This window comes from Cydia pomonella, chromosome 1, assembly GCF_033807575.1.
Source record: "Cydia pomonella isolate Wapato2018A chromosome 1, ilCydPomo1, whole genome shotgun sequence".
NCBI lineage: Eukaryota > Metazoa > Arthropoda > Insecta > Lepidoptera > Tortricidae > Cydia > Cydia pomonella.
In genome coordinates, this window is record NC_084703.1 from 27,525,209 (window position 1) to 27,542,461 (window position 17,253).

General features: G+C 38.8%; 1 protein-coding gene across 2 annotated transcripts in view; it reads left to right on the forward strand.

The window, feature by feature from the left end:
• Nucleotides 1-17,253, forward strand: part of LOC133527712 (general transcription factor IIF subunit 1) — a 23,717-nt gene continuing 6,464 nt past the window's right edge. Inside the window, exons 1-10 of one of the 2 annotated variants that reach the window (XM_061864866.1) lie at nt 1-319; nt 3,272-3,447; nt 6,247-6,381; nt 6,599-6,700; nt 7,189-7,257; nt 8,230-8,351; nt 10,337-10,456; nt 10,831-10,936; nt 11,226-11,295; nt 16,720-16,978. In XM_061864866.1, the coding sequence (XP_061720850.1) occupies nt 299-319; nt 3,272-3,447; nt 6,247-6,381; nt 6,599-6,700; nt 7,189-7,257; nt 8,230-8,351; nt 10,337-10,456; nt 10,831-10,936; nt 11,226-11,295; nt 16,720-16,978 (1,180 nt within the window). In that variant the 5' untranslated portion in view covers nt 1-298. Of the gene's footprint in view, nt 320-3,268; nt 3,448-6,246; nt 6,382-6,598; nt 6,701-7,188; nt 7,258-8,229; nt 8,352-10,336; nt 10,457-10,830; nt 10,937-11,225; nt 11,296-16,719; nt 16,979-17,253 lie in introns of both variants that reach the window. The other variant, XM_061864858.1, reaches the window with a different exon arrangement.

The following is a 17,253-nucleotide window of genomic DNA, read 5'->3' on the forward strand; positions in this document are numbered from 1 at the left end:
ATGACATAGTGTCAGTGTCACTGTCAGTCGTTTGCTCTTTGCAAAGTGCTTCGTTGGTACCTTTACCGTGTCATGTTGAATATCATATGCTCTTTGATCATATTCCTTCTCAACACCTGAACAACTATATCTTATTCTAATAAAATATACTAATATTACAAAATTACTCTGTTACATTCGTCAGAGTCGTGAATTTAGATTTTATCGCACTAACTGCATGCGGCGCGTCAAAGATTCCTATGACAAGAAGACACTGACTAATTATTATTTTGATGATATACAATAATTTTACTGCAAAATGACTACACCAGGAACCTCGGTAAGAGTATAATTAGTACACGAAACGTAATAATTGTATTTGATCCTACAGTTACTTGTACCTCATTCTGAAGAACCTGCCTCGATTTTTTTGATACGAGGGTTGATTGAAAAATTCGCGGCCTGGCCAATTAAAATAAAATTAAAATCTTTTTTCAGCCGCCATTTTGAACTATCATTATTTAACTGTATTCCCGCGAAATTTCAATTGGCGTCTATATTTAAAAGCAATTTTACGGTATATTTAAAGTTACGTGTCGGTAGATATCGTGAAAATGGAGGAATTAGAGCAGCGTGCTGTGATTAAATACTTGCATAAAAAAGGATAGACACTGAAGCAAATTTATGATGATATGCAAAGTACATTAGGGCAATCCTGCCCATCATATACGATGGTGAAAAAATGGGCAGCTGAATTCAAGCGTGGACGAGATAGTATCGCAGATGACCCTCATCCCGGGAGACCAACAACAGTGACTAACACGGACAATGTGGCAATTATATGCGAAATGATAATGAAAGACCGGCGATTAAAGGTGCGGGGAATAGCTGACATCGTAGGTATCTCTTATGAAAGAACTTAAAACATTATAGTCAACGAATTAGATTTTTCCAAGGTGTCGGCGAGAGGGGTCCTGAGGCTTCTTTCAGTGGAACAAAAAATCAGTCGCCGTACTAATTCACGTGAATGTCTAGACCTGTATGAAGCAGATACTCAAGACTTTTTAGACAGATTTGTAACTAAGGACGAGTCGTGGGTCCACCACTATACACCAGAGACCAAACAGCAATCGAAGCAGTGGGTTCGTCCTAGATCTCCGCCTCTCAAAAAAGCCAAAGCAATTTTGTCGGCCAATAAAGTCATGGCATCTGTTTTATGGGATGCAAAGGGAATAATAATGGTTGACTATCTCCAGAGAGGTAAAACTATAAATTCGGACTATTATTGCGAGTTATTACGCAGATTACGCGAGGCTCTGAAGATAAAAAGACCTGGAATGTTGACAAAAAAAGTTATCTTCCACCAGGACAATGCTCGTGTTCACACGTCACTAAAACCGATGGCGGAGATTGCCAAATGTGGGTTTGAATTATTGCCCCACCCACCCTATACACCCGATTTAGCACCATCGGACTTTCATCTGTTCCCCAATTTAAAAAAACATATGGGTGGTATGAAATTTTCAAGCAACGCCGAGGTCCAAGCTGAGGTGGATGCCTATTTTGAAGGTCTCGAGGAAAGCTACTTCAAAAGTGGTGTAATGGCTCTGGAATCCCAATGGAACAAGTGCATTCAACTCGACGGGGACTATGTAGAAAAATAAAAATAAATTAAAAAACCTCTGGTTTGTTTTTAATAGGCCGTTTTTTGTTTTTAATAGTTTTAATATATCAGGCCGCGAATTTTTCAATCCACCCTCGTAGATTAGTTTATTATAAATAAATAATAAAATATCTTTATTTCGAAGATCAGGCTTCATAGTTGTTATTATGTGAAAATAACACAAACAAACTTAAAACTAAAGGTTAGTGTAGTAGGCACATTTCACATTGCTTAATTAATCCCTCAATATGGGCTAGTTGCTACCCCTTTAATTTGCCCAATCCAATGAGCGAGGATTGGGCTATCATATTACATTACAATAGCATTCAGAATACTGTTGGGACTGCTTCTAACTCGACCTAGCAGAGATACTATTTTCTTGCGCATGATTGCCGGAAAACAGTCTGTTCTAGCTTCGCAAAACATGCCAGATGCACTACATCTACTAGGTAAGTCCAACAGCATTCTGAATGCATTGTTGTACTGCACTTTTAGTGCATTAAAGGCTCGCTTCGTATAGTTAACCCAAAGGTTGTGATTGTCTGAAAGAACTAGTTTGTTAGTGTTTGTAGTCTACTGTATCATGCATGTTCATTGTACATTCTGAATTGCTTTCTTTGTCAATGAAATTGTGATTTGTTGTCTTATGCAACAACAACAAATAGTTCTTGTACTGTATTGTTTACTTAAACTACAATGTGCATTTTATAACAGGCAGTGAATCTGTTAATATTTTTTTACACACAGTTTGTATATTAGTTTATCCCCTTGTATGGGAAATTCCCACTGTGCAATGTCTATTTGAAACTTTGACAGATTATGTCAATTATGACAATGAGGGCTACCGTTCTTGAACTCACCAGTTGGCGCCACTGTAGATGGTGGTCCAGAAATACAGCTCTCTAAATTCTACTATGCTTAATTTAAAAAATATACATTCTAATATATATACAAAAGTATTTTGTACATATATTACCATTTTTTAACCTGTTTAATTGTGCATATATTTTAGTGTGCACTTTTTTTAAACCACTAACATTTATTGAACTATTATCTAATGTTTACCACCAAAAATTATGGATGCATGCATTTTAATGGCACTTACAGCTTGTTTTTCTCATGTTTGGCTTTTTGCATGAGAGCTACTATGATAATTAAATCTCAGCCTTACTAGACATACTGGAAAGAAGTCCACCCCATAATATTAATATTGAGTGGAGTTTGGATGATGTATATCTTAACTTTTGTAAACCATTGCAAGTTTCCTTTTATTAATAATTAAATGATCTATTATAACACAAAAAGAGACCAGTAGGGCTAAGATGGTTGGCTCTTTATCATTTGTCACCGTGCTAGTCACATTCTAACAACTATGTAAGTGCGAACGTGACGGGCATAGCGACAAGCGATAAAATTGAAAACATGCTGCCCCTGCTGTTAATTATATTAATTAAAAACAAAGTTTACAAAAAACAACTATAGCTATGAATAACATGAATCATTCTTGGCTATGATATATTGAATAAAACCAAATTACAACTTTAATATATTTAGAAGAAACCTCAAACACTGCTGGGTTTTACTGCTACAGAAATTGACAGAATGAAAGTAAGTATTAATTTTCAGCAGGCATCACCAGCTGTGCAAGAGTTTAAAATCAGAGTCCCAAAGAACGTGAAGAAGAAACATCATGTAATGCGGTTTAATGCCACGCTGAATGTAGACTTTGGAAAATGGACTCAAGTCAAGATGGAGAGGGAGAACAACATCAAGGAATTCAAAGGATTAGATGAAGATATGCCCAAGTAAGTCCAGGTATTATTGTGAAAGTATTTCACCTTTAGTCTTGTAGATGTAGTGCAGAGACGCCCGGCTTTGCATCGAGAGTTGTAGTAGGTGGCGATCACAATAGATCAGAAATGGTCGCAGTGATATTTAGGCTGTAGAGCCTTACATAGCCCCTAAAAAAGAAGAAGAAGTGGCTTCAACCCTAGCATCACGTCCATTGCATGCGTCGCGGTGGTTCTCATTGCCCTCGTCATCATTAGGCACGCTAATCTCAGTACTTTGCTCAGATCTTTTTGGTATTCTTTGATATGGGCCCTATGCCACTATACTACGGTCCCATATAGCACTCTGGGTAGTATCACTGCCTTGTAGATCCAGTTGATCATTCCCGGCTTCTACCCCCTTTTTTTTCTACTGCCCTTTTTCATTGACACTGTGTTCTTATGGCTTTTGCCGTCTGCTCCTTGATGTGAGTCTTATATGTGAGCATTCCGTCCAGAGTAACCCCCAGATATTTCAGCTCGTTCACCATCTCCAGCTCTTTGTCTTTTATCTTTATTGGTTTCATCTCTTTTATCCTTTTCTTTGTGAATAACACAAGCTTCGTCTCCGACGGATTAAGATTCAGTCCTCTCTCTCTGCACCATCCCAGTACCTGTCTGAGACCCCTTATCATTATATTTTTTGACGACCGGTTTGGCCTAGTGGGTAGTGACCCTGCCTGCGAAGCTGATGGTCCCGGGTTCAAATCCTGGTAAGGGCATTTGTTCGTGTGACGAGCATGGATATTTGTTCCTGAGTCATGGGTGTTTTCTATGTATTTAAGTATTTATAAATATTTATATATTATATATATCGTTGTCTAAGTACCCTCAACACAAGCCTTATTGAGCTTACTGTGGGACTTAGTCAATTTGTGTAATAATGTCCTATACTATAAATATCTCTCATAGTGTTGAGGACTTTCCCCCTCACCAGTAGTACTCCGTCATCAGAGTAAGCCTGCATGTACATGCCCCCTCTGTTGAGTTTCTTCACCATCGAGTCTAGCAGTAGGCACCACATTAGAGGTGACATTTGATACTCCGCCCAAGTCTGCCTTCATAGCGCTATTGTCGGTCTGATACCCTCTCTCCTCAGGCTTTCTTCTATGGCAGTAAAAGTTGCCTTATCAAAGGCACCTTCTACATCGAAGAAGCAGCCTAGTGCTTATTGTTTTGCATCTACTGCTCTTTCCACCCTCACCGTTAGGTTGTGTAGAGCTGTCTCCGTTGATTTCCCTGCCATGTATGCATGCTAATTCCCGTGTAGCGGGTCTCCGCTGCATTCTACTTGCTCTCTAATATGCTTGTCTATCACTTTCTCCAAAGTCTTTTGTACAAAACCCGAAAGACTTATACTTCTAAATGACTTCGCTTCTTGGTATGATTTCTTACCCGGTTTCGGCAGGAAGACCACCCTCACCTCTCTCCATACCTTTGGAATGTAGCAAAGTATTATACTGGCCTTGTATAATTCCATTAGGTTATCTTTTATGTATCTATATCCCTTCTGCAGTAATGCCGGCAGCCGGGCACTCCGTCCGGGCCCGCAGCCTTGAAGGACGCGAAGGAGTTAATCGCCCATTCTACCCTCTCTTCCTCCACCACCTCCAATGCCGCCGCCCAGTCGCTTAATATCTCTTCTGGTTCCGTGACTAGATCTTCATTTACCCTCTGGCTACCCAGTTGGCACGCTCGGTCTCCCTCAAGTAGTATTACCACTCGTGCCCCCTCTGAATAGCTGTTTATGTCTTCCATGAACCATCTCCAGCCCTCTAGGCTAGCTCTCTCTCTCAGTATGGTGCATTTGTTCCTGACCTCTCTGTACGCGTCCCAGCTCCGAGAGTCGTCCCTCTTATCTGCAACTCTCATTGCCCTGCGCACTTTCTTTCTTACCTTCTGTAGTTCTTTGTTCCACCACGGTTGCCCTTTTCCTGTATGTACCATTTTTTCCAGGCATGCTTTGTGAAATGCTTCTATTATTATCTCTTTCAATCTGAGTGCCCTATTTTCTAGGTCATTCACATTCTTATACTTGACTCCCGAGACAGCCAGTTCCCCTAGCTCCTCTTCGTACTTTGTCCAGTCTGTTTTGCGTGGATTTCTTACCATCATCTTTTGTAAGCGGCAATTGATGCTGTAGAGTATTCTGCGGTGGTCAGACATGCTGTCCCCTTCGTCCACCCGCCAGCTCTTTACCTTGTCGCTAATTAGCGACTTTTAGTCTTAGATTAAACTATGTAGCTTAAATATTTGACATTCTTGTTACCATTTTATTGTATAATAGAGACCCGCCTCGGCTTCACACGGGTTACACAAAACCTTAAAAAATGATACACTTAAACCTTCCTCAAGAACCACTCTCTTGATGGGTGACATGTAACGGCACCAACATCGCAATTCCTTAGAAATAAACAGGGCAAAAAGAAAGGTATTGGCAAACAAATTTTCAAGACTCCAAACTAATCAAAACATTCTATAGATTCAACATGTCTCATCATGTAATTAAATGACAACGGGAAAACGTAACCTGATGGAAGAGAGTATTTGTAAACCTCTGGGAACACATAGTTAAAAATATTTGCCAAATATTCGGCACTTTTAATCGAATAATTCGGCCCAATATGAACATTGAAAACCCTGCCGAATATCGAATTATTACCGAATATTCGGCCCATCTCTAATATAAACATTTTACATTTGTGGTTAATTAATACATAGACTATTTACACTCATTAGACCAGCAACAATTATTAGCTAGTTGTTCATTTTCAGATTCGGCGCGGGCTCCGAGTATGGACGAGACATTCGCGAGGAAGCTCGCCGTAAGAAGTTTGGGATCATCTCGCGAAAATACAAGCCTGAAGATCAACCATGGATACTGAAAGTGGGAGGAAAAACAGGAAAAAAGTCTGTTATACAATAAGTACCTAAAAATATCAGTGATCTTGCACTTTCTGATGTCAAAGTTTTCAGAGTTCTTGTCCAAATTTTTATATTTAAGGTCAAAAGCAAAATTTTCTAACAGATTTTTAGCGACTCGAGCCTTTAAACCCCCAAAGGCAGAATCCAAAATGTCTTTAGTCTCGTTATTTTCCTAACAGTAGGTCTTGTGATGTATGCACAGGTTCAAAGGCATCCGCGAGGGCGGCGTATCGGAGAACGCCGCCTATTACGTGTTCACGCATGCCGCCGACTCCGCCATCGACGCCTACCCGTTGCAGGAGTGGTGAGTACACTTGTGGCTTCCGACACTCGAACTGGCGACGCTTTTAAATAATATGCTTGAACTTCAAGATAAAGTGTTATAGCTAAAACGGCCAAAGCGTATGCGTTATATGGAACAAGGAACAAGTAATTTGCTCTGATATTTTTAACGTTACCCATGGAACTTCAATATTGAAATGTCTCCTAAGACTAATTTTATTGAGTTCAAGTTGCGCAAAGTAAATGTAGCTGCAATGTCGTCTTAAGCATATATGTATAAACTCAGTGGCAGGCAGGTTGTTTAATATATGACTACAATACTGTTTAGGTTACGTTGAAACTAACTGCTATTTAGAAAATGTGAAATGAAGTTTCACTTTGGTCGTCTTATTACCTTCTATAACAACTTTTCATTTGACCAAACTTCATCTCACAATAGCACTGTGTTAAAATTGGTTTATTTGAAAAGGTCTTATTGTTGGATTTAAAAACCTGTGGTTTTTCTAACAGGTACAACTTTCAACCTATACAAAGATACAAAGCCTTGTCTGCGGAAGAAGCTGAACAGGAATTTGGGAGGTTTGTACCGAGAATTCATTCATGAAGAAATACTAAAGCAGGAAAAACATTCTGATTTAAAAACGCAGATTTTATGTGTAATAAAAATGTTTCGCACTCAAACTTCATTATTAATAATATAATAGTAAGTTAGGGTGTAGGATTGTAAGTACGTATTATTAAAAGCTTTTATTAAATTGCAATGTCCCTATGTATGTATGTAACTATGTTTGTACGGGTCAAATCTTGCAAGTAAAATTTGACTCACTTCTCGCTTTCCGATGAAGCTGAAAATTAGCATACATGTGTAAGTCGTGTGCTAATGCAATATTATGGTACGGTCACGTCTGAAAATACAGACACGGATGACAATGTGCCAAAAATATGTATACACAATATATGGGCAATAAGGTTGTGTATAAATATTTTTAAGGCTTTGTTCGTATCGATATTTGTAGACGTGACTGTACCGTCGAGCTGGTCGGACGATGGAGATAGGAGGTGGCCATAGGAACTCTGTGAACGCAACCTAAATGTGTTTGGGGTGTTTAGAATTGAGTCGACGACTATTAGTTGCCTATGGTAAGAAAAGTACAGTGAGTGATAAAAGCTTGTACGAAAAATGAAATTTTTGCCAAAAATTTATTCATATTATTTGTTTAAAGCCTACTTTATGAGTTAATATTTGGTAATTTTTTTGGCATTGGAAATAAAACTATTTTTTTCACATATATAACTTATAAAGTCAAGTATAAACATTGATATACAAACGAAGAAATTATTTTGGTTTTTTACGATGGCTATTACAGTCGTGGTGTGAGGTAGTTGAAATACTTACCCCCTTATTCATAAATGTGTACTAAAGTTACGATATCGCTAATAATCGTTTGTCCCTTTCCAGCATACCAATACGTCGGAAAGAGACAAACGATTATTAGCGGCATTGTAACTTTAGTACACGTTTATGAATAAGGGGGTAAATGTATATTTCAGACGCAACAAAGTGATAAACTACTTTTCACTCATGTTCCGCAAGCGCATGCGCGGCGACGACGCTGCCGACGAAGCCGACGACCCCGACGACAAGAAGACTAAAGGCACCAAGGCCAAGAAAGGTGCGTCCAAGGACCGATCCGGTATGGGTGTCTAGCGCGTTGACTGCACAGGTGTCTTAATTTTTGGAATTACGCTTTAGCGGTATCTGTGAAAGAGTAACCCCTTCCTAGAGCTAGGCTATTTAAAGGCTTTTTTCTGGGAAGGGGTGGAATGGAGGGGTCCTCGATGCCTACTACACTACGGCAGAAGTGCAGCAGAGGGCGCTCAGCCTGCGCCACTATCTCCAATGTGCTACGCTGCCTACACTCATCTGTGGCGATTGCTAAAGCGTATCTGATAACATCTGGTCTTAGCTTGTCCATCTGGCGAACCGCGGACATCTTCGGAGCAACCTAGCCAGTTGGAAATGGGGAAAGCGGCTGCCAAACTTTGCTGCTAGGTGGCGCCACTAGAGTTTGTGACATGACATTAGTTTGGCCCCACCTTTTTTAGGGTTCCGTAGCCAAATGGCAAAAAACGGAACCCTTATAGATTCGTCATGTCCGTCTGTCTGTCCGATTCTGTCACAGCCACTTTTTTCCGAAACTATAAAAGCTATACTGTTCAAACTTGGTAAGTAGATGTATTCTATGAACCGCATTATGATGTTTACACAAAAATAGAAAAAAAACAATACATTTTGGGGGTTCCCCATACTTAGAACTGAAACTCAAAAAATCTTTTTTCATCAAACCCATACGTGTGGGGTATCTATGGATAGGTCTTTAAAAATGATATTAAGGTTTCTAATATCATTTTTTTCTAAACTGAATAGTTTGCGCGAGAGACACTTCCAAAGTGGTAAAAAGTGTGTCCCCCCCCCTGTAACTTCTAAAATAACGGAATGAAAAATCTAAAAAAAATATATGATATACATTACCATGCAAACTTCCAACGAAAATTGGTTTGAACCAGATCTAGTAAGTAGTTTTTTTAATACGTCATAAATGGTACGGAACCCTTCATGGGCGAGTCCGACTCGCACTTGGCCGCTTTTTCTTTGAATAAATAAATAATCATAATAGTTAATGGAAATGTGAGTCATCACAATCAAATAAGTTTTGTATTAATTTAATGAGATATTTATGTACCGGTCTAAATAATTTTGAGGTCTGAATAAAGAGGTGGGAGCTTAGAATCTGTATTGATATCTCTGTAAGAATTTACATCACAGGCGAATTCTGTTGGTGCCTCATAATCGACATTTAATGCTAGATTCAATTGAAAATTGTTATTCTGGTCGTAAAATATTTAGTTGTTGATATTGTACATGTTCCTTGATATTTTAAGCATAAAATTTTCGAGTGAAAACGGTACATAGCCAAATATACTTATCCTTTCTATGAGGTTTTTTCCCTTTTACGGATGCCTTGCGTTACCCTAAAAGTGCTTTTAACTGTGTTACAGTCAGACGTCCATATTTTTTCATGAGTATCCATTTTATTGCATTAAACAGACGATTATTACGTACATGAAAATATCTTACATGCTCCTGTCAAAACAAAACTTTATTTGAATGGCTTTGAAACTTTATCCGACAGTTTCTCGGCCTCAGATACAAAGTTTAATACTTATACAGAGAGTTTAATTATACAGTTTTATAAAACATTGGTTTATTAAATACAAATATTTTTTTAAAGTTATAAATTTCATACTAGTTAGTCGAGTTGTCTCAAACTCTAGTGGCGCCATCTACAATTAGCTTTCAGCCGTCTTCCCCATTCCTTATCTCCGATGTCGTTAGTTAATGTTGCCGTACCGCTTAGAACATAAGTAATCGAACCAGAATGTTTTGTTTGTGTTTGATAATAATAACAATTGTTTAATAATGCGGCTGTTGGCTGTTGCAATAAACCTGTTTTATTTCGTTTCAAGGATAAAAAATAGGCCGCTTTATTTGTTCAAAAACTCTTAGTTTTTAAGTACGGTTAAGAATTGCGTCTTGTACAACGAGTTTAAAGCTACACCAACATGTTCAGTTGTTCACATTTTTAAATTGTTTCAGAGTTAAAAATATCAGATATGGATGAATGGATTGATTCCGACGATGATTCCTCCAACTCTGAGGCTGCAGAGAAAGACAATGACAGTGACTCTGGCACCAAGAAGAAACCAAATAAAAAAGGTAAACGCGATACCAGTGTTAATATCTCACTCTATCAGCTCTAAAAAAGTATGACTATCTTTCTTGTCCTTCCTTCCTTCAGACATCGCGCATTATGTGCAAGTGCATTATAAACCTAAATAAGAAAAAAAGACGCCAAGATATCAATCCACATAATTCTTAGACGTTCATGGACTTAAAACTTTAACTTAATATGCTCCAGAGTTGAATTATCAGGAGTGAGTTCACAGAATTGATAATGATAAAATGAATTTCATTTTGTTCCTCTAATTATCTACAACAAAAAATTATAACGTTCGCATTTTATATCACTGAATAATCACTCAATTTTGACATGATTACTGAATGTGATAATGTATTTATGATTGGAACAGGACCGGTAAAGAAGAAGAAGAAGGTGGACGACGAAGCGTTCGAGGAGAGCGACGACGGTGACGAGGAGGGCCGCGAGCGCGACTACATCTCCGACTCGTCCGACAGGTGCGCCCCAACACCGCGGCGCCGTGCGCACCTCACCTCCACTCCTCACCTATACCCATAACAAGGGAACTAACATTCGTGACAAACACACTAATACACTACTCTAACGGGATTCGAACGCGAGACCTCTGGCTTCGTAGGCTGGGTAACTACCGACTGGGCTAAAAAGCCGTTCAATTGCTTCGTTTTACGGACACAACACATACTTCATACATATTCAGACTATCTGATTATTGAATTTAGGTACTGATAGATATTTGCTTTTATAATTTCTTTTATTTGTTTGCAGTGAAACAGATCACGAGGCGAAGGCTAACAAAGAACTCAAGGGCGTAGCAGAAGAAGACGCACTCAGGCAAGTTCCTTCTCTCTCTCTCTCTCTCTCACTTGGGTCAGTTGGATCAGTATTGTTATAAGATTATTTTCACTTAGCTTTTCAAGGTACCTATTTCTGTTCCGCCCGCTGTGCTCTACTCGTACCTAGAAGCCATGCGCGTCGATGGAAAATGTGTGCATATACTTATTTGAAAACGAAGCGGATTAATCCCTATGTACGAGTATCATATACAGTAAATATAAGAGGTATAAAAAATAAAAGCGGCCAAGTGCGAGTCGGACTCGCCCATAAAGGGTTCCGTACCATTTATGACGTATTAAAAAAACTACTTACTAGTTCTGGTTCAAACCAATTTTCGCTGGAAGTTTGCATGATAATGTATATCATATATTTTATTTAGATTTTTCATTCCGTTATTTTAGAAGTTACAGGGGGGGGGACACACTTTTTTTCACTTTGGAAGTGTCTCTCGCGCAAACTATTCAGTTTAGAAAAAAATGACATTAGAAACCTAAATATCATTTTTGAAGACCTATCCTTAGATACCCCACACGTATGGGTTTGATGAAAAAAAAATTTTTTTTTAATTTTTATGACGTATTAAAAAAAAACTACTTACTAGATCTCGTTCGAACCAATTTTCGGTGGAAGTTTGCATGGCAATGTATATCATATATTTTTTTTTAGATTTTTCATTCTGTTATTTTAGAAGTTACGGGGGGGGGACACACTTTTTACCACTTTGGAAGTGTCTCTCGCGCAAACTATTCAGTTTAGAAAAAAATTATATTAGAAACCTCAATATCATTTTTAAAGACCTATCCATAGATACCCCACACGTATGGGTTTGATGAAAAAAGATTTTTTGAGTTTCAGTTCTAAGTATGGGTAACCCCCAAAATTTATTGTTTTTTTTCTATTTTTGTGTAAACATCATAATGCGGTTCATAGAATACATCTACTTACCAAGTTTGAACAGTATAGCTTTTATAGTTTCGGAAAAAAGTGGCTGTGACAGAATCGGACAGACAGACGGACATGACGAATCTATAAGGGTTCCGTTTTTTGCCATTTGGCTACGGAACCCTAAAAACTGACGTTGAAATTACGTTATCCGATGAATAAAATTACATTAATAACTCTTTGAAATAAACCTTCAAATAGGTATACAAAATATTAAGATTACACCGCCTCATACATTTAGTACACCGTCTGTTGTGTCGTTTGTCTATGGTAAGAGATAGAAATATTATAACTTCTTTACATGATTATATAATAATAATAATAATAATTTAGCTTATATACGTCCCACTGCTGGCCACAGGCTTCCTTGCATGCGGGAGAGGGCTCGGGCTAGTCCCCACGCTAGCCCAGTGCAGATTGGGGACTTGAATTATTGAGAAAGTTGGACATTTGGCGGGCTGAAATAAATACATACGTAGCCGATGCCCACAGAGAGGCGAGAGCAAAATTTATAGTCTGGGTGTCAGCAAAGAGGCCTCGTCTGGGTTCAGCTTTTGTCAAAATGTGTGAAACCAGAAGGCTTTTTAGGGTTCCGTAGCCAAATGGCAAAAAACGGAACCCTTATAGATTCGTCATGTCCGTCTGCCTGTCCGTTTATGTCGCAGCCACTTTTTTCCGATACTATAAGAGCTATACTGTTCCGCATGAACCGCATTAAGATTTTTACATAAAAATAGGAAAAAAAAACAATAAATTTTGGGGGTTCCCCATACTTAGAACTGAAGCTCAAAAAAACTTTTTTCATCAAACCCATACGTGTGGGGTATCTATGGATAGGTCTTCAAAAATGATATTTAGGTTTCTAATATAATTTTTTTCTAAACTGAATAGTTTGCGCGAGAGACACTTCCAAAGTGGAAAAATGTGTCCCCCCCCCCCCTGTAACTTCTAAAATAACAGAATGAAAAATCTAAAAAAAATATATGATATACATTACCATGCAAACTTCCACCGAAAATTGGTTTGAACGAGATCTAGTAAGTAGTTTTTTTAATAAGTCAAATGGTACGGAACCCTTCATGGGCGAGTCCGACTCGCACTTGGCCGCTTTTTAGTCTTTAGTTAAAGTGGTGTCAAGACAAGCTAGAACAAATAATATGCGACATACTTTATTTATTTTTTATTTCAATAAAATACAGTGGGTACTGACTTAATATTAAATACAACTAGGGATTGCAATCCGGTCCGGCGGATCCGGTAATCCGGCCGGATCCGGCACTTTTCAGGAGCTACCGGATCCGGTAAAAATCACCGGATCCGGACCGGATCCGGTAAAATAAGAAAACGCTTAAATACAGCACGCGCTGTGCATTTCAGATGAGGAAAAGGCAACGGATACAAGGTATGAAGTTTAACAGAACCAAAAACGAATGAAAAAGTTTAAATTTAGTAAGATAAAAATATATTTATTATGACGATGACTGGGAACAGAAGAGGATTCCTTCTTCTTTCATGTTAGTGGCACGATATGACGATTACATAAATACTGTAATAGAAGGAAAAATGAAAGGATGGAGATGCCATGGAAGGCATTTGTAATTTATGCTAAAGACAAGGTTAATGTCGTGTCATAATGTTGTGATAGGAGATTAAAAGTAGACAAATGAGCAGGATTAAGTCGGCGGTACTCAACCGACTACAGTTGGGCTCATCAATATGTGTGAATGAAAAATATATGATAATTTGGCAGTAGCTATATTTTTGTGGCGTTTGGGGTCGAAACGCTGGGGTCGTGGGGGCCAAGCGCGCGTCAGCTATACAAGAATTTAGCGACGCGCCTCATAGACACCACAGGTGACCAGAAGGCTGGCCAATATTTCGCTCAACGCATAAGCATTGCCATTCAACGTGGCAATGCGGCCAGCCTTCTGGGCACACTTCCCATCGGTAGCGAGCTTGAGGACATATTCTATTTATAAGACTCTTATTTTAAATTTACTTTTTATCATTAGTTTTAAGTTTATTTATAGCCTATTATATATGTAATATTAGGTTTGATTTAAAATATATAAACTTTCTTCAGGTTATGGACCCGGCAAGCTATTGTGACATCTAGAATTTTGATTGCTATAGAAAATATGATAATATGTATTGATAATCTTTAGTTTTCTCCGATATATCTATATATATGATAAAATATAGATTATTTTCTATTCAAATTTAAGAGAGAATCTTTTGTCTTTACAATTTCATCCAATCTTATGCAATTTCCTTCATCTCCTGGTACATGCTACTCTACGTCTAGCCAATCTATGTATGTAAATTTTCTTACGGAGTCCCTTTCCGCGATGGTTTTCAATCCTACATTCCCTATAATTTGACCAATATACTTTTCTATAAATTTAAAAAAGTACATTTTTTTAAATCACACAGTCCACTACTTTTTCGGACAAAAAAGCAAGATAATACTAGAGCGCATTTAATATCATAATTGGTTAAAAGTAAAATTTCTTCGTTAAAAGTAATAAATAATAGTAAGCGTAGGAGTTGAAAATAGAATTCCGGTTACTATTGCTTGCCGCGATATCTATTGTCGAGTAGCAGTACTGAGAGTTCCGCTACTTGATGCTAGATGTCGACTACGAAAATAATAAGCGTTTTGGTACCAAAACTGATGTATGGAGTGAGCACTCTATGTTCTTCTTATTTCTCTATGCTAGAATGGATGTCAATGTTAGAGTTTGTGAGGAAAGACAAGATTCGTGGAATGTATGGGGCCCAATACATTCCACGACTCTTCTCTTTCCGAACAGACTCTACAAAGAATTCAATCAAAGAACAGTTATGAAAACTTGTCCTTTCAAGGAGCTCCAATTCCCACCCCACATCCCATCATCAGGCTTTGCAAACTAATCAAATTTATAATTGTAAACGAAAATTTGACCACTTTTAAATGGTTAAATATAATAAATTACCGATTTCAAATTTTATTTTTAAAGTGATATTGAGATTGTGACACTTTTTACTACCAAGTTCTATTTTATTGTTAAGAAGTTATTTATTAACTTCAAATTATAGATTTAGGAATACGTATTACGCAAAAAAGTAGAAAAATATGTCATGTAATTAACTTTTATATCCCCATGCCAAACCGGATCCGGTCCGGCCGGATCCGGCCGGACTACGGCCAAAATCCGGCCGGATCCGGCCGGATTGAAAACCAATCCGGTTTGCAATCCCTAAATACAACGTCCCACAAAACTGTTTGCACAGTTTGACTGTGGGATCCGTGGGGCTATACTAGGTTAGGTACATAATAATCATAAAGTCTAATTATTTGTAGAGGCAAAAATTGGATAGATATGTGTTAAATGCTATCAATGCCCCTAAACAGGTAGCCAAACATTGCAAATACATGCTGCCAACTCCACGAGTAGTTCTCGGCAAACGGCCTCATCCTTAATGTCAAAAAATCAAATGTACTGTTATTTTCAGCCAGTAGCCAGGTTAATATTCCGCAAATGCAGATTTAGATACCGCGCTGTAACTCGTGCAAGTTCCTCGGGCTTACTATCGACGCCGGACTGAAGTGGAAAGGGCACGTTGACAACCTGTGTGAAAGGCTGGGCAGTGCTGTATTCGCACTGCGCAAACTGAAGCCAGTTGTCTCCAGAGACGCATTGCTCCCAATTTATTACGCCTATTACTTTTCACTTATGTTCACCCGTGACCTGAGCGATGACCCGGATTTGGAAAGGGAGAGGAGCAGATTCGCACGCTGTAGTAACGAAGTCAAATACTTTTCTAGGCCTACTGTGAGACGTTCTACACGTGTAGTCTGTGGGTGAGATTTACACAGAGAGCCTACAACCTTAAGGCTGCCGAGACATTGCAGTGCATTCCGTATGTTTGCAGAAGCACGTACAAATGACTTTCGTCATCAGGCGGAAAAGAGTTGGATCACTGCTGAAACGTATGCGGGGCAGTAGCCTTCTGAGGGCGTTGGCGGAGCGCCTCGACTCTCCTCTCACTCGCTACTGGATTGAAGTGGTGATTGGCAGGGCCAAGTAGAACAGATTCTTTGTTTTGCTTGCCCCTGACAATTGATATCATATTATTATATCGTGTAATACTATATATATATATATATATATATATATATATATATATATATATATATATATATATATATAATAATATGATATATGTATATTCAGTTTGATTTTCTATTTTTTTTTGTACTACGTCGGTGGCAAATAAGCATACGGCCCGCCTGATGGTAAGCAGTCTCCGTAGCCTATGTACGCCTGCAACTCCAGAGGAGTTACATGCGCGTTGCCAACCCTAAACCCCCCCCCCCCCTCGTTGAGCCCTGGCAACCTTACTCACCGGCAGGAACACAACACTGAGTAGGGTATTTTTTTTTTATTGTTCATTTAACATAGTTATTAAGATAGTTATGTGCAATGTGCGATGTAGGAAGCTGCTGACGTCGGACGAGGACAGCGAGGAGGAGCAGGAGCAGAAGGAGGCGTCGGAGCCGGAGGACGAGCCGACGCGCGAGGGCGAAGAGCGCGCAAGCAAGCTCACCAAGAAGAAGGCCGCCAAGCCCGACGAGAAGAAGGAGTCCAGCAGCGAGTTCAGCTCCGACTCGGACACGGACGCGGAGGGTGCGTCCAAAAAGCCCAAGAAGCGCAAGGAGCCCGACGCCCGCGCCGGATCCTCCGCTGCACCGCACTCAGGTGACCGCATATCATTACTTACACTACTACCAATTCATTTTTTCTATTCATTTTCTTTTTATCTGCCCCTTATACAGTAATACTATATTACGATTTACGACAATGTTTTGCATTAAAGCAAATTATTTAGCCATTAAAACACTCGTGTCATCCTTTTAAGAAAGTCACTTCGGTCGTTTGTTCGTCATTATGTAGCAGTCACATAAACTACTATTACTCAAACATGCAATGTTATATTGACATGACTTACTCAAAATTAGGGCCGGGAATACTAC